At 39.0% G+C, this 27,033-nt stretch overlaps 1 protein-coding gene and 1 pseudogene across 2 annotated transcripts in view; one reads left to right on the forward strand and one right to left on the reverse strand.

Annotated features, from left to right (window-relative positions):
* Positions 1-27,033, forward strand: part of CHMP3 (charged multivesicular body protein 3) — an 81,751-nt gene that overhangs the window by 43,707 nt on the left and 11,011 nt on the right. For both annotated transcript variants that reach the window (XM_067704458.1, XM_067704459.1), the window contains one exon: positions 3,226-3,405. In XM_067704458.1, coding sequence (XP_067560559.1) covers positions 3,226-3,405 — 180 coding nt within the window. The remainder of the gene's footprint in view (positions 1-3,225; positions 3,406-27,033) is intronic.
* On the reverse strand, positions 5,420-6,360 carry LOC137205744 (UPF0729 protein C18orf32 homolog pseudogene; annotated as a pseudogene).

Raw genomic sequence — 27,033 nt, forward strand, 5'->3', positions numbered from 1 at the left:
GTGGCGAAAAGACAATTCTTGATAAAGTGGCAAAGAACTTGGCTGAAGTGTGTTCAGGGTCTACTGTTTTGTGGAAATTAGAACTTGCAAGCAATGAAATTGTGTGTTTAGCTGAGGAGATTTCTAAGCAAAATATAGGAGGAGTGGCATGGTTCTTCCTGACTACTTATAGTAAGATGCGAGGAGAGAGAAATGAAGAAGGAATTGTTAAGCAAAGTGGAACCAGAACTTAGAGATTTGGAATAATCTCTGTTTGTCCATATTGCAAAACTGAGAAAGCTGGTTCAGAAGACACCAAGTGTATGGCTGACCTATGTGACTGACCATTTGATAAGGAGATTAGTATGGGTGTGACCCATGGATTTTATCAGCTACTCCAGAGAGATCACTGCCAGTCTGAACTGATGGGGACGGATCCAGGTCAGAATAAAGGAAGGCTGTCTGACTTCTTAGATTTTACAGGACAAGACAGTAAAACTTAGGCTTTTAACTTGCACTTTTCTTCAGGGAAAGGAAAGAATGTCCCCAGATCTGATTCAGACATCATCAGGGCCACTACCTCAGTTCCTGTATATGCTAGGCTGCCTCCAACCAAAGACCCCTTGCCTGGCAGAACCTCAGCTTGGGTGGCGCCCCCACAGAAAGCTGCTGCCTGATGGTACCCCACCAGCCATCGTGGTGACATTGCCACCCTTGTGGGTCTGAAAGTCAGAATATCAAACCAAAGAGGTTTATTCTTATTTTTCTTGTTTGTTTGCTTGTTTTTTATTGGAGTATAGTTGATTTACAGTGTTGTGTTAGTTTCTGCTGTACAGCAAAGTGAATCAGTTATACATATACATATGTACACTCTTTTTTTAATAGATTCTTTTCCCATATAGTCCATTACAGAGTATTGAGTAGAGTTACCTGTGCTATACCCCAGGTTCTTATTAGTTATCTATTTTATATATAGTAGTGTGTATATGTCCATCCCAATCTCCCAATTTATTCTCCCTCCCCCACCCCACCCCCAAACAAAATAAGTTTGTTTTCTACCTCTGTGGCTCTACTCACAGAGGATTATTCTTGAGTCTTAAGAGCTCATGGAGTTTGCCTTGCTAGGTTTTGGACTTGCTTGGGACCTGTCACCCCTTCCTTCTTTCCTGTTTTTTTCTTTTGGAGTAAGAATGATTATTCTATGCCTGTCACAAATTCGTAGCTGGAGAAGAATTTTGCCTCAGGTTGAATCATACTTCAGGTCCCACCCATATCTGATTTAGAGAATATTTAGATGAGACTTTGGACTTAAACATTAAAGTTGATGCTGGAATGAGTTAAGACTTTTGAGGCTGTTGGGTTGGAATGAATGCATTTTGCATATGAGAAGGACATAAATTGGGGGGGGTACGCAGAGGCAGAATGCTATAGACTGAAGGTTTGTGTGCCCCTAAATTTCATACATCGAAGCCCTAATCCCAATGTGATGGTATTTGGAGGTGGGGCCTTTGGGAGGTAATTAGGTCATGAGGGTGTAGCCCTTATGAATGGTATTAGTGCCCTTATAAGAGGAGAGACAAGAGGTGAACTCTCTGCCCTGTGAAGATACAGCAAGAGGGCATTCACCTACAAACCAGGAAGTAGGTTCTCACTAGGAACCCTGATCTTGGACTTCCCAGCTTCCAGAACTATGAGAAATAAATTCATGATTTTTAAGCCATGAAGTCTATGGTAATATAAGTATATACACAAATGATTTGAAAGCAGGGTCTCAAAAAGATACTTGTACATTCATGTTCATAGCAGCATTATTCACAATAGCTAAAGGTTGTGAAAGCAACCCAAGTGTCTGTCAATAGCCAAATGGATAAACAAAATTTGATATATATGTGCAATGTAATATTCGGCCTTTAAAAAGCAGGGTGTCTGATACATGCTCCAACATGGCTGAACCTTGAAGACTTTATGCTAAGTTAAATAAGCCAGTCACACACACACACACAAAATACTGTAGGATTCCTCTTACATAAGGTACCTAGAGTAGTCAAATTCATAAAGACAGGAAGCGGAATGGTATTTGCCAGGGGCTGGTGGGAGGAGGGAATAGGGAGTTATTATTTAAAGCCTTTGAGTTTCAGTGTTGAAAACTGTAAAGAGTTCTGGAGACGGATGATGGTGATGGTTCACAACAATATGAATGTACTTAATACCACTGAACTGTGTCCTTAAAAATGGTTAGGATGGTAAATTTGATGTTATGTATATTTTACCACAATTGGAAAAAATCTCTCCTAATCATAAAGCACATAACATAGACATATCTTACCTCTAGTTGATACTGATGTGATACTTTTTGTATGTTCAGGCTTTCCTTTAGTTGTAGGTTTTTATAAATCATTAATAAATGTACTGAGGTTGTACTCCTGTAATTGTGGGAATACTACTTATTGATTAAGAGAGCAAGCTCTGGAATCCATTTACAGTATTCTTTTCTTTTGGCCACGCCATGCGGCTTGCAGGATCTGAGTTCCCCAACCAGGGATTGAACCCAGGATCATGGCAGTGAGGGGCTGGGTCCAACCACTGGACCACCAGGGAATTCCCCGCATGTACAGTATTTTTAAAGTTCCTTAGTACCAGTACCAACAGATGTTAGAATGGGCTTGCAAAGTCAGTTTTGAAATTTTCTCTAGTGTATTAGGATTTACTTTTCTGTTTACTCTTTTTTTTTTTTTTTTAAGGGCTTCAAATGCTTGGCTTTTTATTTATTTATTTATGGCTGTGTTGGGTCTTCGTTTCTGTGCAAGGGCTTTCTCTAGTTGTGGCAAGCGGGGGCCACCCACTCTTCATCGTGGTGCGCGGGCCTCTCACTATCATGGCCTCTCTTGTTGTGGAGCACAGGCTCCAGACACGCAGGCTCGGTAGTTGTGGCTCACGGGCCTAGTTGCTCCGTGGCATGTGGGATCTTCCCAGACCAGGGCTCAAACCCGTGTCCCCTGCATCAGCAGGCAGATTCTCAACCACTGCACCACCAGGGAAGCCCTCTGTTTACTCTTATATTACTTTAATGTTTCCGGAAATAATGAATACCAACCACATTAATTATTTTTATTTAGTTTATATCCTCCTATCTGTTTTCCTGTTTAATAGGTACATTTAGATCACAGTAAGAACAGATTTCAGTGCCAATAACTCTCCTGGTTTACCCTTAATTTTTTGATGTTCTGTCTTATGTTCTAAATTTAGATATCCAAAGAGAAGAAGAAAAAGTGAAACGATCTGTGAAGGATGCTGCCAAGAAGGGTCAGAAGGATGTCTGTGTGGTTCTGGCCAAGGAGATGATCAGGTCAAGGAAGGCCGTGAGCAAGCTCTATGCATCCAAAGCACACATGAACTCCGTGCTCATGGGGATGAAGAATCAGCTGGGTAAGACAGCGGTACCTTACAGCCACATCATTAGCTGATGCTCTTGCCGTTATTATAACACTGTTTCCTTGAATAGGAAGGTCTTTTTTTTTTTTTAACATCTTTATTGGAGTATAATTGCTTTACAATGGTGTGTTAGTTTCTGCTTCACAACAAAATGAATCATTTATATATATACATATGTTCCCATATCTCTTCCCGCTTGCGTCTCCCTCCCTCTCACCCTCCCTATCCCACCCCTCCAGGTGGTCACAAAGCACCGAGCTGTGCTATGCAGCTGCTTCCCATTAGCTATCTACCTTACGTTTGTTAGTGTATATATGAGGAAGGACAGTCTTAGCTCTGGTTTTTATTACTTACATTGTCTTAATTGGAGTGTTATACAAAAGCAAAATATACTTATTACTCTCATTTTTATTTTATTGTTATTTTCTTTTGCCAGTGTTGTCGAAATAATGGGAAAATCTCCATCTAAATGTACTTTGTTTAGAATTCAGACTGTATTTCCTCATGTGAACAGTATTGTAAAGTGACCTGAGGGTTGAGTCATAGGCATAAGCAGTGCGCCCACACCTTAGAGGGAGGATGAAGGAAAGAGTTTCTTCGGCCCTAGGCCCAGAGTTGCCCCAGGCAGGATTTTAAATAGTCTAAGTTTGTCTTTGGCTTTCACTCACCTCCTTTTCTGCCTCATCTCTGACTCTCAACCTAATGCTTTCTTACATCTTAGGAACCTGCAGGCCCTGTATTGGGTATTCAGCATACATGTGTACTATCAATTTAATTTTTTTTTTTAATGATATATTTTAAGAAAGTTGCTAGGGCTTCCCTGGTGGTGCAGCGGTTGAGAGTCTGCCTGCCAATGCAGGGGATGCGGGTTCGTGCCCCAGTCTGGGAAGATCCCACATGCCGCGGAGCGGCTGGGCCCATGAGCCATGGCCGCTGAGCCTGCGCATCTGAAGCCTGTGCTCCGCAACAGGAGAGGCCACAACAGTGAGAGGCCCGCGTACCGCAAAAAAAAAAAAAAAAAAGAAAGAAAGTTGCTAGAAGGCTATACAAAAAGCTAATAGTGGTTACATCTGTGGAGCTAGAACAAAGAAATGAGAGTAGAGAAAGAACATTAACTTTTCATTTAACCTGCCCTTGCATCGTTCTACTATGAACATCTACTATTTTCATAATATAGTTTTTAATACCTTAAAAAACAAACTAAATTAATCAACTGGATTTAGTTGCTAATGAGAATTTATCTTATCCCTCAGGTAGGCTGGGGCAGAAAAGTTGAAACACATTTATATCAAAGGAAGTCCAAGGTGGATCAATGACTTGACCAGACACAACTTCACAGAGCCTCAGTTAGGACCCAGGACTTCACTGGGGACCCAAGGCAGGGAGTCCTTTCTAACTTCTCCTTGCTTCAGAGAAAATAAATATTCTATAAAGATACGTCTCATCGTCTTTGAATATTTATAGATCCTTACACTAAAATGAAGAGGCCCGGGATGAAAGATCATGTGGAGAGGCCCAGACCAGCAAATAACTGTGCAGTCACATCACTGTTGCTGAAAACCACGAATTTTAGTGTCTTATTATGGAACAAAATAACTGATACAATCTAAACTTTAAAAAAGAAGAAGAAAAAATATATTGCTCCTCCATAACTATCCTGATGCCATCACACTATTACAATCCTGATTTCTGATGTGGTTAAAAAATCTTACTTTTAAATATTTATATTTTAAAAGAAAAAAGAACAACAAGCTAAACTGAATATTTAATACATTCGTAGGAATAGAAGGAATATGACAAGGATTAGAATTTTATAATATACATTAGCCATTTATGTTAAAGATGTTCTATTTTTCAGAGAGGTTACCCCATTTCCCTGTCTTTTCTGTCTTCCTCAGAGCAATAAACAGTAATTACTACTCTCATAGATAAGCTGCTCCATTGAGTTAGACAGTAATTACATCTTTATGTTTCAAGTCATTATCATCTCCAAAAACCACCTTTCATTTCACCGCACAGTCTCACTGCACTGTTTCACAGTAAAATTATACTCCTCAAATTTGAAGAGCCTGAATAAAAACTAGAGGCCCAAGGAGTTTTAGGGACTGATTTAGGAACAGTGTCTACTGGCATGAACCTTTTATTTATTCATATTTTTAAAACTGCAATAAAAGAAATGAAAGCTACTTTAATAAAAAAGGAACTCAGGAATGAGGTCATTAAATATAACTAGCTACATTTGAAATACAAATAGCAGGTATTTCCTGATTAGTGTCAGGTAAATATGTAAACTATCTAGCCCAAATTCTGGTCTCAGGAAAAAAGATCAGAGACAAGTACAAAGAAGGTGCTTCATACTATCAGATCCATTTTATGTTTTGTTTTGTTTTTTTGCGGTACGCGGGCCTCTCACTGTTGTGGCCTCTCCCGTTGCGGAGCACAGGCTCCGGATGCGCAGGCTCAGCAGCCATGGCTCACGGGCCCAGCCTCTCTGCGGCATGTGGGATCTTCCCGGACCGGGGCACGAACCCATGTCCCCTGCATCGGCAGGCAGACTCTCAACCATTGCGCCACCAGGGAAGCCCTATCAGATCCATTTTTAAAACAATGAGATCCTTTGTGACAGTCACTTAAGTCTTTCTTTTTATCAGAGATTTCTGTTGGTCCTCTTGTTGGTAATCCATTTGTGTCTGCACCCTTACAGTCTATTTTGCCTTTGTTTTTATCATTGGATTCTTGTATAGCTTTCCTAGGCCACATACAACTAACAAAGGGGGAAATCAGAGGGTATATATATGGTTCCAGGAACTTTTTGTAGACCCAGAGCACAACTAGAATGACGATGCAGGGAATGCACACCATTGTCCCAGGCTTGAGATCCTGACCTGCGACCACCAAGCCCCAGTGGCAGTGTCCATGCTTCCAGAGGGGAGGTCACAGGGGGACATGCCACAGCCAACCCAGTGGGCACCGCCCAATTTAATTTTCAAAAACTCATTATAATATTTAAAAATAAACATAATTTTGTTACCTTTCAGTGTCCAGTATAATACCGTTGTGATCTTCCGCAGGCATCTGTCTCCAGATCACTGACAGCTTGAGGCATAGGTTAAATTTTACATCCAGTTGGTTTCTTTTCTTACTTATTTTCGGTTAAATGAAGAAGTCCTAACTCAGAATTAGAGTTCTTTGAGAATAGCAGCAAATAACTGTCAGATAATTAGACTGAGTACAGATTCAGAAATTACAGGGTAATTTTTCACTAAAGAATATCTTCAGGGAATGCCCTGGTGGTCCAGTGGTTAGGACTCTGCGCTTTCACTGCCGTGGCCCAGGTTCAAGCCCTGGTCGGGGAACTAAGATCCCGCAAGCCGCACAGTGCAGCCAAAGAAAGAATATCTTCAACTCTGTCAGTTACTACATTGATGAGTACATCACACTCAAAAGTTAGAAGACTTGAATGTTTCAATTTAAACGCTGGTGCCAAATGAGTACTTAATCCGTTATTTGGTCGTACTTGGCTCTGAAGGTATTTCTTTATGTTCAGTTTTAACATTTGAATGTGGTTTTTTTAATGTGCCTAATAGTGAATATATCAGTTTCTTTCTCCAGATACTGAAGAAAACAATCCATGGATTAAGAAAGAGTAAAAAAAATAAGACAACTGTTTGTACCATATCTTCTTAACTTTTAACAACTGTGTTATTTCAGCCCTAAAGTGATGTATTTAGGCTCTTTAAATATTGGATGTATAACCTAGATATATGCCTTTTGCACAAGCCAAGTATTCAGTACTGTGGAGAAACAGCCTAATCTTATCTGTTATTTTGAAAGCTTAACTAAATATACTTGACTTTTACAGCCATCATTGAAAGCTTCATATTTACTCCCTATTTTTTCTGCAACATGCTGAAAAGATACATGTTCAGTTGACCATGATAAGCTTATTTTTAAAATTTTCAGCATTTCCTTTACTGAATCAACATCAAAAAACATATAGCTTATTTTACCCTTTTTCCCCCTATGAATAAAGCACTGTATTCACAGACTCTTTTTCTCCCCAGGTGCAAAGATAGTAGTACACAGGATAATATAGTGCATGCTTATGTACCTAACACCCAGAACCAATACAATTTGACATTTTGCTATATTTGCCTCAGTTTTTTAAATTAATTTTTATTAGAATATAGTTGCTTTACAATGTTGTGTTAGTTTCTTGCTGTACAGCAAAGTGAATCAGTCATACCTATACATATATCCACTGTTTTTTTAGATTTCCTTCCCATTTAGGTCACCACACCACAGCACTGAGTAGAGTCCCCTGTGCTATACAGTAGGTTCACATTAGTTATCTATTTTATACATAGTAGTGTATATATGTCAGTCCCAATCTCCCAATTCATCCCACCCCCGCTTCTCCCCGCCTTAGTTTTTATATTGTAAAAGAAAGCAGTATTACTAATGTTGAAGCTTCTTTAATATACCTTTGCAGTTCCATTCCCTTCTCTTTCAGCCTCCTCAGAGGTAACCACTATCATGAATATTAAAATTTGTATAAATGGTGTTATACTGTGTGTACCATTCTGCATCTTTTTTTCCCATTTATCATTGTCCTATTGAAATATACCCATAAATGTAATGATAAGTATATTTTGATATGATAAATATATTTTGATAAATATATTGATATAATGATAAATGTAGTTTGATATGATAAATAAGTATGTTTTTAACTACTGGGTGGTATTCCATCCTGTGAATGTATCACATTTTATTCTTCTCTTCCTTGTTGATGGACATTTAGGCTGTTTTCAGTTTTTGCTATTACTAAACAGTGCTGGTGTGAATGTCTTTTCACTTTTACACATGTGTTTCTTTAGGACAGTTATATACTCAGAAGTAGAATTGCTGGGTTAAAAATAGCTGGGTTTAAATTTTGCTAGAACTGCAAAATTGTTCTCCAAAGAGACAAATTTGTATTCCCACCAGCAGCGGATAAGGGTTCTTTTTTCCATACCTTTCCACCAACCTTTGTCAGACTTTTTAATTTTTGAGAAATGTTATAACATTTCCCTGGGAACTAGTGGGCTTGACCAGTTTCTTCTGTTCACCTTTTCTTCCTGTGTACTGATTCCAAAATATCTTTTCAAGGAGTTATAGCTCACAAATATTCATTAATCTACATGAAAAATATCTCTTCTCCTGTAGCATGTACTTTCAGTAATGAACGTAACTGTAAACATAAACAACGTATATCAAGAGCCTGTTATCCCTTAAGTATACATCCATAATAATATATTATGTTGTTTCAGATATGTATTATAATGTGGCTTTATCACATCTGAAAAGTAAAATATTTGCTGTTTGATACTTGTATGTTAAAATACTCTAGGGCTCTGTTCTAGATCCTCTGCTCTTTTCCATCTTGCCTCTCTCCCCGTAGGTGATCTCATCTAATCGCATGCCTTTAAATGCCATTGATTTCCAAATCTTTATCTTCAGACCTGACTTTATCATTGTATAGTTGACATCTCCACTCATATCTTAATGGATACATCAAAATTAATATGCCCATCCAAGAATCTTGGCTGGTCTTACTTCATCTGTATCCCCGCCTCTCCCTGTATTTTCCCCTGGGAATCCAAGACATCATATAATTTCATCTGCAGATATTTCGACATGGGTTTCTAAAAAGCAAGGGTTCTATCCCTTCTGTTTCTTGGTCCTTCAGTTCTTGGGTATGTCGATGTGTTCATTTCATTTCCACTATATTTTCTGTTTCTTTCTGAAAGGAAAAGATTTCAGTCAGTTGTTAGGAAAGATTTTAGTCAGTTGTTTAGTCAGTTGATTTCCCAGACTGATCCTTTAATTTTTTTATCTTTCCTGTTTTCACTTTGGAAATAATCATAGTACCTTCCTCATAGGATAGTTGTGAGACTTAATTCAGTGCCTGGCACATGGTAACTGCTGTATATTTAGGTTCTAAATGTTATTGTCATTATCATCATCAATTTGTCTTTGTGTTCTACTTTCTGAGAAATTTGCTCAACTTTATTTTCTGTTTCTTCTCAAATTCTTTATTTTAGCTGTCTTAATTTTAATTTTCAGGAAAGAGTTCTCTGATCTTATTTTTTAAAAATCATCTTGTTCTTATTTCGTGAATATAATTTGTTCTTTATTATTGATAGTCTTTTTTTTTACTATATATTCTTTTTTATATTCATTTCCATTATGGTTTCTCTCAGGATGTTGAATATAGTTCCCTGTGCAAGAGGATTCCCTTTTCTCCACACCCTCTCCAGCATTTATTGTTTGTAGATTTTTTGATGATGGCCATTCTGACTGGTGTGAGATGATATCTCATTGTAGTTTTGATTTGCATTTCTCTAATGATTAATGATGTTGAGCATTCTTTCGTGTGTCTGTTGGCAATCTGTATATCTTCTTTGGAGAAATATCTATTTAGGTCTTCTGCCCATTTTTGCATTGGGTTGTTGGTTTTTCTAATGTTGAGCTGCATGAGCTGCTTGTAAATTTTGGAGATTAATCCTTTGTCAGTTGCTTCATTTGCAAACATTTTCTCCCATACTGAGGGTTGTCTTTTCGTCTTGTTTATGGTTTCCTTTGCTGTGCAAAAGCTTCTAAGTTTCATTAGGTCCCATTTGTTTATTTTTTTAATTTCCATTTCTCTAGGAGGTGGGTCAAAAAGGATCTTGCTGTGATTTATGTCATAGAGTGTTCTGCCTATGTTTTCCTCTAAGAGTTTGATGGTGTCTGGCCTTACACTTAGGTCATTAATCCATTTTGAGTTTATTTTTTTGTATGGTGTTAGGGAGTGTTCTAATTTCATTCTTTTACATGTAGCTGTCCAGTTTTCCCAGCACCACTTATTGAAGAGGCTGTCTTTTCTCCACTGTATATTCTTGCCTCCTTCACCAAAGATAAGGTGACCATATGTGCGTGGGTTTATCTGTGGGCTTTCTATCCTTTTCCATTGATCTATATTTCTGTTTCTGTTCCAGTACCATACTGTCTTGATTACTGTAGCTTTGTAGTATAGTCTGAAGTCAGGGAGCCTGATTCCTCCAGCTCCATTTTTCTTTCTCAAGATTGCTTTGGCTCTTCGGGGTCTTTTGTGTTTCCATACAAATTGTGAATTTTTTTGTTCTAGTTCTGTGAAAAATGCCAGTGGTAGTTTGATAGGGATTACATTAAATCTGTGGATTAATTTGTGTAGTAGAGTCATTTTCACAATGTTGATTCTTCCAATCCAAGAACATGGTATATCTCTACATCTATTTGTATCATCTTTAATTTCTTTCATCAGTGTCTTATAATTTTCTGCATACAGGTCTTTTGTCTCCTTAGGTAGGTTTATTCCTAGATATTTTATTCTTTTTGTTGCAATGGTAAATGGGAGTGTTTTCTTAATTTCACTTTCAGATTTTTCATCATTAGTGTATAGGAATGCAAGAGATTTCTGTGCATTAATTTTGTATCCTGCTACTTTACCAAATTCGTTGATTAGCTCTAGTAGTTTTCTGGTAGCATCTTTAGGATTCTCTATGTATAGTGTCATGTCATCTGCATACAGTGACAACTTTACTTCTTCTTTTCCAATTTGGATTCCTTTTTCTTCTCTGATTGCTGTGGCTAAAACTTCCACAACTATGTTGAATAATAGTGGTGAGAGTGGGCAGCCTTGTCTTGTTCCTGATCTTAGTGGAAATGGTTTCAGTTTTTCACCATTGAGAACGATGTTGGCTGTGGATTTGTCATATATGGCCTTTATTATGTTGAGGAAAGTTCCCTCTATGCCTACTTTCTGGAGGGTTTTTATCATAAATGGGTGTTGAATTTTGTCAAAAGCTTTCTCTGCATCTATTGAGATGATCATATCATTTTTCTCCTTCAGTTTGTTAATATGGTATATCACGTTCATTGATTTGCATATATTGACGAATCCTTGCATTCCTGGGATAAACCCCACTTGATCATAGTGTATGATCCTTTTAATGTGCTGTTGGATTCTGTTTGCTAGTATTTTGTTGAGGATTTTAGCATCTATGTGCATCAGTGATATTGGCCTGTAGTTTTCTTTCTTTGTGACATCTTTGTCTGGTTTTGCTATCAGAGTGATGGTGGCTTCGTAGAATGAGTTTGGGAGCATTCCTCCCTCTGCTATATTTTGGAAGAGTTTGAGAAGGATAGGTGTTAGCTCTTCTCTAAATGTTTGATAGAATTCGCCTGTGAAGCCGTCTGGTCCTGGGCTATTGTTTGTTGCAAGATTTTTAATCACAGTTTCAATTTCCATGCTTGTGATTGCTCTGTTCATATTTTCTGTTTCTTCCTGGTTCAGTCTCGGAAGGTTGTGCATTTCTAAGAATTTGTCCATTTCTTCCACATTCTCCATTTTATTGGCATACAGTTGCTTGTAGTAATCTCTCCTGATCCTTTGTATTTCTGCAGTGTCAGTTACTTCTCCTTTTTCATTTCTAATTCTATTGATTTTAGTCTTCTCCCTTTTTTTCTTGATAAGTCTGGCTAATGGTTTATCAATTTTGTTAATCTTCTCAAAGAACCAGCTTTTAGTTTTATTGATCTTTGCTATCATTTCCTTCATTTCTCTTTCATTTATTTCTGATCTCATCTTTATGATTTCTTTCCTTCTGCTAACTTTGGGGTTTTTTTGTTCTTCTTCTCTAATTGCTTTAGGTGTAAAGTTAGGTTGTTTATTTGAGTTGTTTCTTAAGGTAGGATTGTATTGCTATAAACTTCCCTCTGAGAACTGCTTTTGCTGCATCCCATAGGTTTTGGGTTGTGTTTTCATTGTCATTTGTTTCTAGGTATTTTTTGATTTCCTCTTTGATTTCTTCAGTGATACTTTGGTTATTAAGTAGTGTGTTGTTTAGCCTCCACGTGTTTGTATTTCTTACAGATATTTTCCTGTAATTGAAATCTAGTCTCATAGCATTGTGGTCAGAAAAGATACTTGATGTGATTTCAATTTTCTTAAATTTACCAAGGCTTGATTTGTGACCCAAGATATGATCTATCCTGCAGAATGTTCCATGAGCACTTGAGGATAATGTGTATTCTGTTGTTTTTGGATGGAATGTCCTATAAGTATCAATTAAGTCCATCTTGTTTAATGTGTAATTTAAAGCTTGTGTTTCCTTATTTATTTTCATTTTGGATGATCTGTCCATTGGTGAAAGTGGGGTGCTAAAGTCCCCTACTATTACTGTGCTACTGTCGATTTCCCCTTTTATGGCTGTTAGCATTTGTCTTATGTATTGAGGTGCTCCTATGTTGGGTACATAAATATTTACAATTGTTATATCTTCTTGTATTGATCCCTTGATGATTATGTAGTGTCCTCCTTTGTCTCTTGTAATAGACTTTGTTTTAATGTCTGTTTTGTCTGATATGAGAATTGCTACTCCAGCTTTCTTTTGATTTCCATCTGCATGGAATATGTTTTTCCATCCCCTCACTTTTAGTCTGTATGTGTCCCTAGGTCTGAAGTGGGTCTCTTGTAGACAGCATATATACGGGTCTTTTTTCTGTATCCATTCAGCCAATCAATGTCTTTTGGTTGGAGCATTTAATCCATTTACATTTAAGGTAATTATCGATATGTATGTTCCTATTACCATTTTCTTAATTGTTTTGGGTTTATTATTGTAGGTCTTTTCCTTTTCTTGTGTTTCCTGCCTAGAGAAGTTCCTTTAGCATTTGTTGTAAAGCTGGTTTGGTGGTGCTGAATTCTCTTAGCTTTTGCTTGTCTGTAAAGGTTTTAATTTCTCCGTCAAATCTGAATGAGATCCTTGCTGGGTAGAGTAATCTTGGTTGTAGGTTTTTCTCCTTCATCACTTTTAATATGTCCTGCCACTCCCTTCTGGCTTGCAGAGTTTCTGCTGAAAGATCAACTGCTAACCTTATGGGGATTTCCTTATGTGTGATTTGTTGTTTTTCCCTTTGTTCTTTGTGTTTAATTTTTGATTGTTTCATTAATATGTGTCTTGGCGTGTTTCTCCTTGGATTTATCCTGTATGGGACTCTCTGTGCTTCCTGGGCTTGATTAACTATTTCCTTTGCCATATTAGGGAAGTTTTCAATTATAATCTCTTCAAATATTTTCTCAGTCCCTTTCTTTTTCTCTTCTTCTTCTGGGACCCCTATAATTCGAATGTTGGTGCGTTTAATTTTGTCCCAGAGGTCTCTGAGACTGTCCTCAATTCTTTTGATTCTTTTTTCTTTATTCTGCTCTGCAGTAGTTATTTCCACTATTTTATATTCCAGGTCACTTACCCGTTCTTCTGCCTCAGTTATTCTGCTATTGATCCCTTGTAGAGAATTTTTAATTTCATTTATTGTGTTGTTCATCACTCTTTGTTTGCTCTTTAGTTCTTCTAGATCCTTGTTAAACGTTTCTTGTATTTTCTCCATTCTATTTCCAGGATTTTGGATCATCTTTACTATCATTATTCTGAATTCTTTTTCAGGTAGACTGCCTATTTCCTCTTCATTTGTTAGGTCTGGTGGGTTTTTGCCTTGCTCCTTCATCTGCTATGTGTTTCTCCACCTTCTCATTTTGCTTAACGTACTGTGTTTTGGGTCTCCTTTTCGCAGGCCACAGGTTCATAGTTCCCGTTGTTTTTGGTGTCTGTCCCCAGTGGCTAAGGTTGGTTCATTGGGTTGTGTAGGCTTCCTGGTGGAGGGGACTAGTGCCTGTACCCTTGATAATCTTTAAAAATGTTTTTTCTTATGTTCCTTGCATTGTTTCTCAGAGCTTCTTCTCCCCATCTCCTCTTTTTTAAGAAAGAGTGAAAGGGAGGTAAGAGAGTGGGGAGGCTGGATTAAGTGTAGGTTTCATGAGGAACTTCCCCAGTCTTCTCAGGCAGGTAGCCTAAGCTACAAAGAGAAAAATGATAATTCATGTAATAAATCCATTTCTTTTAGCCCCTATTATGTGCCAGATATATTGCTGGGGAGCAGGGATAAAATAGTGAACATTATAGGCAGTCATTGGCCTCAGCTATGGAGTGAAAAGCAAAAAACAGATACTTTTAATAAAAATAAACATACCTAATAAAATAATAAATTAAATAATCAAATAAATGGATATTTATAAATGCAAACTGTGATGGGCACTAGGAGAGTGTAAAAGGGAAATGCACTCAAGGGTGGCTCCTTTCATGCCGTGATGATATCTGAAGGAGGATGAGTAATTAAGCGTTGGGGCAGGGGGTAACCTGGTTCCAACCAGAGTGTTAGCCGGCATGTGTGAAGGCCCTGGGGCCACAAAGAACTGTGTCTTCAGACACTGAAGGAGGTTCTGGGAGGTTGGGGTACCTGGGAGCAAGGGGGAGGGATGACCGGAGAGGATGAGCAGGCAGCTGAAGAAGACAGTTGTGACAGCTGTTAGGAGAGCAGTGCTTTTCATAGACAAGTTCAGATTGAGACGTGCTCTGGAGGTGCTGCAGATAAACTGCAGTGGGAGTTCAGAGAGAGGGCCATGTGGGAGAACCAGAGAGGTGTCTGGGTAGAGGGATTGGGGGCACAGAGGCACAGGTAAGGTAGTTCACGCTGTGTTCAGCAAACAGCCCTCGATCCAGTCCGACAAGAGTGCATGACGGGGGCAGTGGGAGGTGAGGCTAGAAAGGTAATTTGGAGTCAGAGTTTGGGGAGTTCGGCTGAGGAACGGTGACTTTATTTCCTAGGCGGTGGGGAGCCTCACGCACTGTAAGCACAGGCTGCAGATGCAGCCAGGCGGGAGGTGGGAGGACCCGAGAGGGGATCGGCAGGGCCTGGATGGGTTAGTCTGGTGGGATGAGTGGGAGAGAGCACACTGGAGAACTGTTGTGGGTGCAGAGTTAAGTGGACATGGTGAAGGCAGAAATAAGCCTGAGGTGCTCCAAACCCTTGACCCTGGAAAGACTGAAGGGCATTAAAAGACACTGGCAGCCCAGAGGGAGGAACAGGCCTAAGAGAGACAGGAGACTCCATCTGGGGCTGTCCAGACAGGCTCCATGAGAGTCACCCTGCTTCCCCAGCTCCTGAGCATGGTGCCTGGCAGGAGGATCCCCAGGGAGGCGGTTGTTGAGAGGGTTTATAGTTGGATGTTGTCTGTTGGCAAGTTAAATACAACAGAGAAGGTAACTGATGATAGAACCCAGAACGGAGCGGAAGGGAGGAGTCTACATTTTGGGAGTGAGAAAAGAGAACACTAGAAATACTGTGACACGAGTTCCTGAGAGGTTTGTCTGTTTTGACCTCCAGTGTCCCCCGTCCCACCCCAAGCCTGTTGTTGTTTGAAAAGCCACCATTTGATGAAGTCATTCCTTCTCCTTAAGATGTTCCTCTATTTGGGACTTGCTTGATGGTCCAGTGGTTAAGAATCCGCCTTCCAATGCAGGGGACACGGGTTCGAGCCCTGGTCTGGGAACTAAGCCTGTGCGCTGCAACTGCTGAGCACGTGGTCCACAACTAGTGAGAAGCCCGTCAGCCACAACAAGGAGCCCACACGCTGCAACTAAGACCCGACACAGCCAAAAATAAATAAATAAATATTTAATTTTTAAAGCTATTCCTCTATTCAAATGCAGATGTCCCTGGGAGGGGTCATATGTTAAGCCTTGTCAGCTCTTAATACGTTTGTCATGATTAGATGTTTTCCAAGTGATAGCATTCTGACAGCAGTTTCTTGCAGAACAAGACAGATGATGAGTATGTTTTGGTTGGGGGAGAAAGTTAAGAGACAGGTAAAAAGGTGGGGCAGGAAATAGAATTATCAAATGATCCAGAAATTCCACTTCTGGGTAAGTAAGAATTGGAAGCAGGGACTCAGATATTTGTACATCCCTGTTCATAACAGTGTTATTTATAATAGGCAGAAGGTAAAGGCAGCCCAAGTGTATTGAAGGATGAATGGATAAACAAAACATGGTATATAATACACACAACGGAATATTATTCAGCCTTAAAAAGGAAGGAAGGGACTTCACTGGTGGTCCAGTGGTTAAGAATCCTCCTTCCAGTGCAGGGGACATGGGTTCGATCCCTGGTCGGGGAACTAAGATCCCACATGCTGTGGGGCAACTAAGCCCATGTGCTCTAGAAGAAGCCCATATGCCGGAATGAAAGATCCTGCGTGCCACAACTAAGACCCGATGCAGTCAAATAAATAATTTTTTTTTTAAAAAAGGAAGTTCTGACATGTTACAACATGGATGAACATTGAAGACATTATGCTAAGTGAAATATGCCTGTCACAAAAGTGATTCTGCTTCTATGAGGTACATAGAATAGTCAAAATCATAGAGCCAGAAAGTAGTATGGTGGTTGCCAGGAGTTGGAGGGAGGGAAGATGGGGAGTTAAGAGTTTAATGAGGACAGAATTTCAATTTGGGAAGATGAAAAAGTTTTGGAAATGGATGATGGTGATGGTTGCACAACAATACAAATGTACTTAATGCCACTGAACTGTACACTTAAAAATGGTTAAAACAGTAAATTTTATGTTATGTTTATTTTGCCACCCCCAAATTTTTTTTAAAAAGTGAGGCAGGCCCAGGTGTTGGGGCCATGATGGGGTCCTGGCAGCAGAGACTGAAGGGGCGCTCTAAGCTCTTGGGTGCTGGGGGCAGAGTGACTAGAGGGGCGAGGGAGGTAGTGAAAATGGAGAGCCAGGCCAGGGCGGCTCCTCTTACCTCTGTACCTGCTGCTATTTCCTTCTTTGTTGTGTTTCTTTGCTTTGTTTCCTAGCTCTGATTAGCGCACTTCAAAGCGAGTTTGCAAAGTATGGATCTTTCAGGTAAAACGTGATGCTTTGAAATTTAAACCGATGTTGAATCAAAACATGTTTTTCTTAATTCTTTAGTATTTGTAATTTAAGTTATGCAGGCTTACTGTTTAAAAAAATACTACAGAAATATATAAAATAAAAAGTAAATGTTCACCATTTCCCTTGTCGTGCCCTCAGCCCTCTTGTCCAACAGTAACTTCTATTACAGTACCACCTAAATATATATATTTAGTCTAACAGTATGTCATTTCATACACACACACACATTTATTTATTACCCAGGTCTGCAAGTCCAAGCCCTTAAATAAACAAATAGGAACATATTTTCCCCTTCACTTGGCATTTAATGGTTAACAGTGATATAACATATGTAAGATTAAATTCAGTTTCTTTAAGGCCTCCTGAACAATCGTAGTCTTCTAAAATAAATACATATCTGTGTTACTGTTGTCCATACTGATGTTTAACAATGGTTTTAAATGTTTTCCCTCAAAATTTTTTACAAATTCAAATTCTATAGAGCAAATTGTCTTTTTCAAATGAAATATTTTTCCTTTGCACAAAATACAATATTAAGAGAAATTTTTTAAAGGGTGAAAAAAACCTATCTCCCTAACAGATTGATTGTTTCCATTGTTTTATATTTGATTTTAGTCATTATTCATATAAATACTTACTTTACTCAGCTGTAAATGTAGTGTAAGAGCCCGTGATTGGCATTGGGTGAGAGTGACTGGAGACAGCCGTCTCTGTAGAATTTAAAGCCCTTTTTATCCCTGCAGCAAGCGGGATCATCAGAAAGCCACAATTCCAGCCCTCTGTTTTGCTTCCTATAGAAATACCTTTGCCAAGCTGTGCTTTCATAGTATTCTTTTGCTTTTTTTTTTTTTTAATGGATAAGAAACAGCCATAGGACGAATATTTCTATAAATTTGATAGTTACTGGTACAGTCAGTAAAGATCGTGATACAAAATTTATCTTGGAGCCTAGTGCTGGAAAAAATGATCTTTCCTAGTAAGATAGTATGCTTCCACAGGTGAGTGTCCTAACCCCCCTACTAACCTTCGTGCCTTAGCTGTTGAAATGCTCAAAGCTAAGTTTATTCTCAGTTGCAGGAGCTTTACTAGCCCAGGTCAGTGATTCCCAACAGGGAGCAATTTTGCCCTTCAGAGGACATTTGGCAGTGTAGCATTTTGGTTGTCACAACTAGGCAAGGTAGGGTGTTGCTACCGGCATCTAGTCAGTAGGAGCCAGGGATGCTGCTAATGTCCTAGAAAGCATAAAACAGCCTCCTACAACAAAGAATTGTCCAGCCCCACCATTATTCACACCATTGCTGACCTACGTTTATGGAGTCAACTCACTCTTTCGAGTCTTTTTATTTATTTTATCATACCTGCTATACATGACTTTTTAATAAACTGCTTCAAATTAGTTTTTCAAATGGTAGCCTATAAATTATAAGTAAACTTCACTTTACATTTTGAGAGTTTGGAACGTCCCTGGTGGCTCAGTGGTTAAGAATCCGCCTGCCAATGCAGGGGACATGGGTTCGAGCCCCAGTCCGGGAAGATCCCACATGGAACGGAGCAACTAAGCCCGTGCGCCACAACTACTGAGCCTGCGCTCTAGAGTCCGTGTGCCACAACTACTGAAGCCCACGCGCCTAGAGCCCATGCTCGGCAACAAGAGAAGCCACTGCAGTGAGAAGCCCGCATACCACAAGGAAGAGTATCCCCTGCTTGCTGCAACTAGAGAAAGCCCACTCGCAGCAATGAAAACCCATCACAGCCAGAAATAAATTTATTTAAAAGAATTTTTTTGAAAGTTTCCCAAATGTGCATGGCTCCAGTAATTTTTTTATGACTGTAATTCCCTTTAATGGCCTTTGGTTTGGGTTCCCCATATTATGGAATGTTTGTACTGTTTTCTTTTCCTTTTAATTTTTATCTTTCCCTTCTTTATTTCTTAATATAACTGTTTTTCTTAACTTTGTTATAAGGAAGAAGTGTCTTATTCAAAGATACTTTCGAGGTTTGAATGTTTGGTTTTTTAAAAAACATTTATTTATTTATTTGGCTGCCCTGGGTCTTAGTTGCAGCACTTAGGATCTTCATTGCCACGTGTGGGAGGGATCTTTAGTTGCCGCATGCATGTGGGATCTTAGTTCCCTGACCAGGGATCCAACCCAGGCCCCCTGCATTGGGAGCACGGAGTCTTAACTGCTGGACCACCAGGGAAATCCCGAGGCTTGAATGTTTTTAATATCACTTCTCTGAGCTTTCACTTGTCTCTTCTGTGAAATGTGATTGTTAAGATTCCATATTTTCTTATAATTGTATTCATTCTGCTTATAATTGCCATATTTAAGATGGCTTTTAAAAACCAGTCAGTCTAGTTTGTGAGTGTTTGCTCTCCTGGGCCCTTGCTATCAGGGAGCTGCATTTTGCTGTTGATGCCATTTTTAATATTTAATTTCTTTTTCTGATTTTTTAATTTAACTGTAATTGCCACAGGAACCCGTGATAAGTAGAAAGAGCTTTGTGGTTTTGTTGCTTTAATTATTGGCGTCAGGTTTTTTTTTTTTAAGGTCTTATTTTTTAACTTTTTAATAAATTTATTTAGTTTACTTTTTGGCTGCGTTGGGTCTTCGTTGCTGCGCGCAGGCTTTCTCTAGTTGCGGCGAGTGGGGGCTACTCTTGGTTGCGAAATGCAGACTTCTCATTGTGGTGACTTCTCTCGTTGTGGAGCACGGGCTCTAGGCACACAGGCTTCAGTAGTTGTGGCACACGGGCTCAGTAGTTGTGGCTTGCGGGCTCTAGAGCACAGGCTCAGTAGTTTTGGTGCATGGGCTTAGTGGCTCTGTGGCATGTGGGATCTTCCTGGACCAGGGCTTGAACCTGTGTCCCCTGTATTGGCGGGCGGATTCTTAACCACTGCGCCACCAGGGAAGCCCTGGCGTCAGTTTCTTTTCAGACTATGTCTGTTGGTCTTTGAATCTACTGATTATGAAGTGAAGTCTGTATTTAGATACTTTGTTTCCATATTTGGTTATTGTTATTATAATATTCATAGCAGAACTTGTATTTTTTACTCAGAGATCTCCTCTTTTTAAAATTTTTTATTGGAGTATAGATGATTTACAATGTTGTGTTAGTTTCAGGTGTACAGCAAAGTGAATCAGTTATACATATATTCACTCTTTTTTTCTTTTTCTAATTAGCTACAAAATCATTAAAATACTTCAAAATAACAGAAACATACATGGCAAACAATAAAAATAACATTCTTCTTCAGAACTCTAACATAATTATGATATACCAAATAATTGTAATATAATACAAAGATAAGACTATAGATACACTTAATCATATGAGTCTGAACCATATGAAACTGCCATTCTCTACCTATAAAAATGACTTTTTCGGGCTTCCCTGGTGGCGCAGTGGTTGAGGGTCCGCCTGCCGATGCAGGGGACACGGGGTCGTGCCCCGGTCCGGGAGGATCCCACATGCCGTGGAGTGGCTGGGCACGTGGGCCATGGCTGCTGGGCCTGTGCGTCCGGAGCCTGTGCTCTGCAGGGGGAGAGGCCACGGCAGTGAGAGGTCCGCGTACTGCGAAAAAAAAAAAATTTCATTATTCACTCTTTTTTAGATTCTTTTCCCATGTAGGCCATTACAGAGTATTGAGTAGAGTTCCCTATGCTATAGAGTAGGTCCTTATTACTTATCTGTTTCATGTATATGTCAATCCCATTCTCCCAATTTATCCCTCCCCCACCCCTTTCCCCCCTGGTAACCACAAGTTTGTTTTCTACATCTGTGATTTATTTCTGTTTGTAATAAATAAGTTCATTTGTATCATTTTTTTAGATTCCACATATAAGTGATATATGTCTTTGTGTGACTTACTTCACTCAGTATGACAATCTCTAGGTCCATCCATGTTGCTGCAAATCGCATTATTTTGTTCTTTTTATGGCTGAGTAATATTCCACTGTATATATGTACCACATCTTCTTTGTCCATTCCTCTGTCGATGGACATTTAGGTTGCTTCTATGTCCTCGCTATTGTCCATAGCGCTGCAATGAACAATGGGGTGTGTGTTTCTTTTCTCTTTTTTTGCAATTTGTTTTTGGTTCTTTTTTTTTTTTTAAATATCTTTATTGGAGTATAATTGGTTTACAATGTTGTGTTAGTTTCTGTTGTACAACAAAGTGAATCAGCTATATGTGTACATATATCCCCATATCCGCTCCCTCTTGAGCCTCCCTCCCATCCTTCCTATCCCACCCCTCTAGGTCATCACAAAGCACCGAGCTGATCTCCCTGTGCTATGCGGCTGCTTCCCACTAGCCATCCATTTTACATTTGGTAGTGTATATATGTCAGTGTTGCTCTCTCACTTCGTCCCAGCTTACCCTTCCCCCACTGTGTCCTCAAGTCCATTCTCTACATCTGCATCTTTATTCTTGCCCTGCCACTAGGCTCCAGTACTGTGTTTTTAGATTCCATATACGTGCATTAGCATACGGTATTTATTTTTCCCTTTCTGACTTACTTCACTTTGTATGACAGACTCTAGGTCCATCTACCTCATTACAAATAACAATTTCGTTCCTTTTTATGGCTGAGTAATATTCCATTGTATATATGTGCCACATCTTTATCCATTCATCTGTTGATGGACATGTAGGTTGTTACCATGTATTGGCTATTGTGAATAGTGCTGCTAGGAACATAGGGGTGCATGTATCTTTTCAAATTATGATTTTCTCCAGACATATGCCCAGGAGTGGGATTGCTGGATTACATGATAGCTCTGTTTTTAGTTTTCTTACGGAACCTCCATACTGTTCTCCATAGTGGCTGTACCAATTTACATTCCCACCAATGGTGTAGGAGGGTTCCCCTTTCTCCACACCCTCTCCAGCATTTATTGTTTGTAGATTTTTTTGATGATGGCCATTCTGACTGGTGTGAGGGGTGATACCTCATGTAGTTTTGATTTGCATTTCTCTAATAATTAGTGATGTTGAGCATCTTTTCATGTGCTTTTTGGCTGTCTGAATGTCTTCTTTGGAGAAATGTCTATTTAGATCTTCCACCCATTTTTTGTTTGGGCTGTTTGTTTTAGAACTTGTATTTTTATGTGTATTTTTTTTTCATTTGTGTCTCTAGCAGGCATGGAAACATAATGTTGTTTGTTTTTATATACTCTTCTCAGGGTTTTTTTAAATTAAGTTTTTAGAGAGTTAATAGATTCACATACATGCAGTTGTAAGAAATAATAGAAAGATTCTGTGTATACCCTTTACCCATTTTCTCCAGTAGTAACATCTTGCAGAGTTAAAGTAGGTATCACAACCAGGCAGTCAGCACTGATACAGTCAAGCTTTAGAATGCTTCCAGTTTCCATCACTACAGGGATCCCTCATGCTGCACTTCTGTAACCAAACCCACTTCCCTCCCATCCCCACCCCCTCCTTATATCTGGCAATCACTAATTTGTTCTTCATTTTATAATTTTATCATTTCAAGAATGTTATGTAGGAATAGACTGGATGTAATCTCTTGGGATTGGCTTTTTTTCCTCTTTCTTCTTTTTTTATTAATTGAAGTATAATCGGCATATAATATTACACTAGTTTCAGATGTATAGCATAGTGATTTGACATTTATATACTTTACAACTTGATCACCTCAATAAATCTAGTAATCTAGTAACTGTCTGTCACCCTACAAAGTTATTGCAATATTTTTGACTATAATTCCCTGTGCTGTACATGACATCCCCATGACTTATTTATTTTATAACTGGAAGTTTGTACCTCTTAATCACCTTCACCTATTTTGCCCAACACCCTCTTAGACTGACTTTTTTTCACTCAGTGTAATTCTCTGGCAGTTAACCCAGGTTTTTGCATGTATCAGTAGTTCATTGCTTTTTTATCTTGCTAAGTAGTATTCCATGGTACGGATGCACCACAGTTTGATTAACCATTCACCTGAAGGATATTTGGGTTGTTTCCAGTTATCAGCTGCTATGAATAAAGCTGCTATAAATGTGTGTAGATTTTTGCTTGAACATAAGTCTTCACTTCTCTGGGATAACTGGCCAGTAGAACAATTGCTGGGTTTTACGGTTGCATATCAGAAACTGTCAAGCTGTTGTCCAGAGTGGTGGTACCATTTAAAATTCCCACCTGCCAGTGTATGAGTGATCCAGTTTTTCTGCATCCTCAAAATTGGGTGGGCTGAGGAGGGCTGGAGCCGGGTGAGGAGAGAAGTGAGCCTGCCGCGCCCACGACTTGGACCCCAGGCTGGTCTCCCATCTCCCAGGGAGTGGTGGGAACTGCCAGACTGTTTTCTACAGCAGCTGTACCATTTTGCATTCCCATCACCTGTGCACCAGGTTCCAGTTTCAGCAGATTGGAGCCATGTGGCACACAGGGTCTTGGTGCTCCAGTGGGTGTCAGGCCTGAGCCTCTGAGGTGGGAGACCGAGTTCAGGACATTGGACCAACAGAGACCTCCTGAAACCATGTAATAGCAATCAATGAGAGCTCTCCCAGAGATCTCCCACTCAACACTAAGACCCAGCTCCATTCAACGACCAGCAAGCTCCAGTGCTGGACACCCCATGCCAAACAACTAGCAAGACAGAAACACAGCTCCACCTATTAGCAGGGACGCTGCCTAAAATCATAACTTCACAGACACCCCAGAACATACCACCAGACTCAGTCCTGCCCAACAGAAAGACAAGATCCAGCCTCATCCACCAGAACACAGGCACCAGTCTCCTCCACCAGGAAGCCTACAGAACCCACTGAGCCAACCTTAGCCACTGGGGCAGACACCAAACACAACAGGAACTGCAAACCTGCAGCCTGTGAAAAGGAGACCCCAAACACAGTAAGATAAGCAAAATGATAAGACAGAGAAATAGGCAGCAGATGAAGGAGAAGAGTAAAAACCCACCAGACCAAACAAATGAAGAGGAAATAGGCATTCTACCTGAAAAAGAACTCAGAGTAATGATAGTGAACATGATCCAAAATCTTGGAAATAGAATGGAGAAAATACAAGAAACGTTTAACAAGGACCTAGAAGAATTAAAGAGCAAACAAACGAACAACACAATAGATGAAATTAAAAAATCTCTAGAAGGAATCAATAGAAGAATAGCTGAGGCTGAAGAGCGGATAAGTGACCTGGAAGATAAAATAGTGGAAATAACTACCACAGAGCAGAATAAAGAAAAAAGAATGAAAAGAATTGAGGACAGTCTCAGAGACCTCTGCAACAGCATTAACTGCATCAGCATTCGAATTATAGGGGTCCCAGAAGAAGAAGTGAAAAAGAAAGGGACTGAGAAAATATTTGAATAGATAATAGTCAAAAAGTTCCCTAACATGGAATAGGAAATAGTCAGTCAAGTCCAGGAAGTGCAGAGAGTCCCATACAGGATAAATCCAAGGAGAAACACACCAAGACACATATTAACCAAACTATCAAAAACTAAATACAGAGAAAAAATATTAAAAGTAGTAAGGGAAAAGCAACAAATAACATACAAGGGAATCCCCATAGGTTAACAGCTGATCTTTCAGCAGAAACTCTGCAAGCCAGAAGGGAGTGGCAGGACATATTTAAAGTGATGAACAGGAAAAGCCTACAACCAAGATTACTCTACACAGCAAGGATCTCATTCAGATTTGACGGAGAAATTAAAACCTTTACAGACAAGCAAAAGCTAAGAGAATTCAGCACCACCAAACCAGCTTTACAGCAAATGCTAAAGGAACTTCTCTAGGCAGGAAACACAAGAGAAAGAAAAGACCTACAAAAACAAACTCAAAGCAATTAAGAAAATGGTAATAGGAACATACATAACGATAATTGCCTTAAATGTAAATGGATTAAATGCTCCAGCCAAAAGACGGACTGGCTGAGTGGATACAAAAACAAGACCCGTATATATGCTGTCTACAAAGACTCACTTCAGACCTAGACACACATACAGACTGAAAATGAGGGGATGGAAAAAGGTATTTCATGCAAATGGAAATCAGAAGAAAGCTGGAGTAGCAATTCTCATATCAGACAAAATAGACTTTAAAATAAAGACTTTTACAAGAAAAAAAGGACACTACATAATGATCAAGGGAGCAATCCAAGAAGAAGATATAACAACTGTGAATATTTATGCACCCAACATAGGAGCACCTCAATACATAAGGGAAATGCTAACAGCCATAAAAGGGGAAATCGACAGTAACACAGTAATAGTAGGAGATTTTAACACCCCACTTTCACCAATGGACAGATCATCCAAAATGAAAATAAATAAGGAAACACAAGCTTTAAATTACACATTAAACAAGATGGACTTAATTGATACTTATAGGACATTCTATCCAAAAACAACAGAATACACTTTCTTCTCAAGTGCTCATGGAACATTCTCCAGGATGATCATATCTTGGGTTACAAATCAAGCCTTGGTAAATTTAAGAAAATTGAAATCGTATCAAGTATATTTTCCAATCACAGCGCTCTGAGACTAGATATCAGTTAGATGAAAAAAACTGTAAAAAATACAAACACATGGAGGCTAAACAATATGCTACTAAATAACCAAGAGATCACTAAAGAAATGAAAAAATACCTAGAAACAAATGACAATGAAAACAGTATGACCCAAAACCTATGGATGTAGCAAAAGCAGTTCTAAGAGGGAAGTTTATAGCAGTACAATCCTACCTCAAGAAACAAGTAAAATCTCAAATAAACAACCTAAAAACCTACAGCAATTAGAGAAAGAAGAACGAAAAAACCCCCAAAGTTAGCAGAAGGAAAGAAATCATAAATATCAGATCAGAACTATATGAAAAAGAAATGAAGGAAACAATAGCAAAGATTAATAAAACTAAAACCTGTTTCTTCGAGAGATAAACAAAATTGATAAACCATTAGCTAGACTCATCAAGAAAAAGAAGGAGAAGACTGAAATCAGTAAAATTAGAAATGAAAAAGAAGTAACAACTGACACTGAAGAAATACAAAGGATCATGAGAGATTACTACAAGCAACTGTATGCCAATAAAATGGACAACGTGGAAGAAATGGACAAATTCTTAGAAAAGCACAACCTTCTGAGACTGAACCAGGAAGAAATGGAAAATATAAACAGACCAATCACAAGCACTGAAATTGAAACTGTGATTAAAAATCTTCCAACAAACAAATGCCCAGGACCAGATGGCTATTTCTATTAAACATTTAGAGAAGCGCTAACACCTATCCTTCTCAAACTCGTCCAAAGTATAGCAGAGGGAGGAACACTCCCAAACTCATTCTACGAGGCCACCATCACGCTGATACCAAAACCAGACAAAGATACTATAAAAAAAGAAAATTAAAGACCAATATCTCTGATAAACATAGATGCAAAAATCCTCAACAAAATACTAGCAAACAGAATCCAAGAGCACATTAAAAGGATCATACACCGTGATGAAGTGGGTTTTATCCCAAGAATGCAAAGATTCTTCAATATACGCAAATCAATCCATGTAATATACCATATTAACAAATTGAAGGATAAAAATGATATGACGATCTCAATAGATGCAAAAAAAGCTTTCAACAAAATTCAACACCCATTTATGATAAAAACCCTCCAGAAAGTAAGCATAAAGGGAACTTACCTCAACATAATAAAGACCATATATGACAAACCCACAGCCAACATCGTTCTCAATGGTGAAAAGCTGAAACCATTTCCACTAAGACCAGGAACAAG

Source organism: Pseudorca crassidens, chromosome 14 (assembly GCF_039906515.1).
Source record: "Pseudorca crassidens isolate mPseCra1 chromosome 14, mPseCra1.hap1, whole genome shotgun sequence".
NCBI lineage: Eukaryota > Metazoa > Chordata > Mammalia > Artiodactyla > Delphinidae > Pseudorca > Pseudorca crassidens.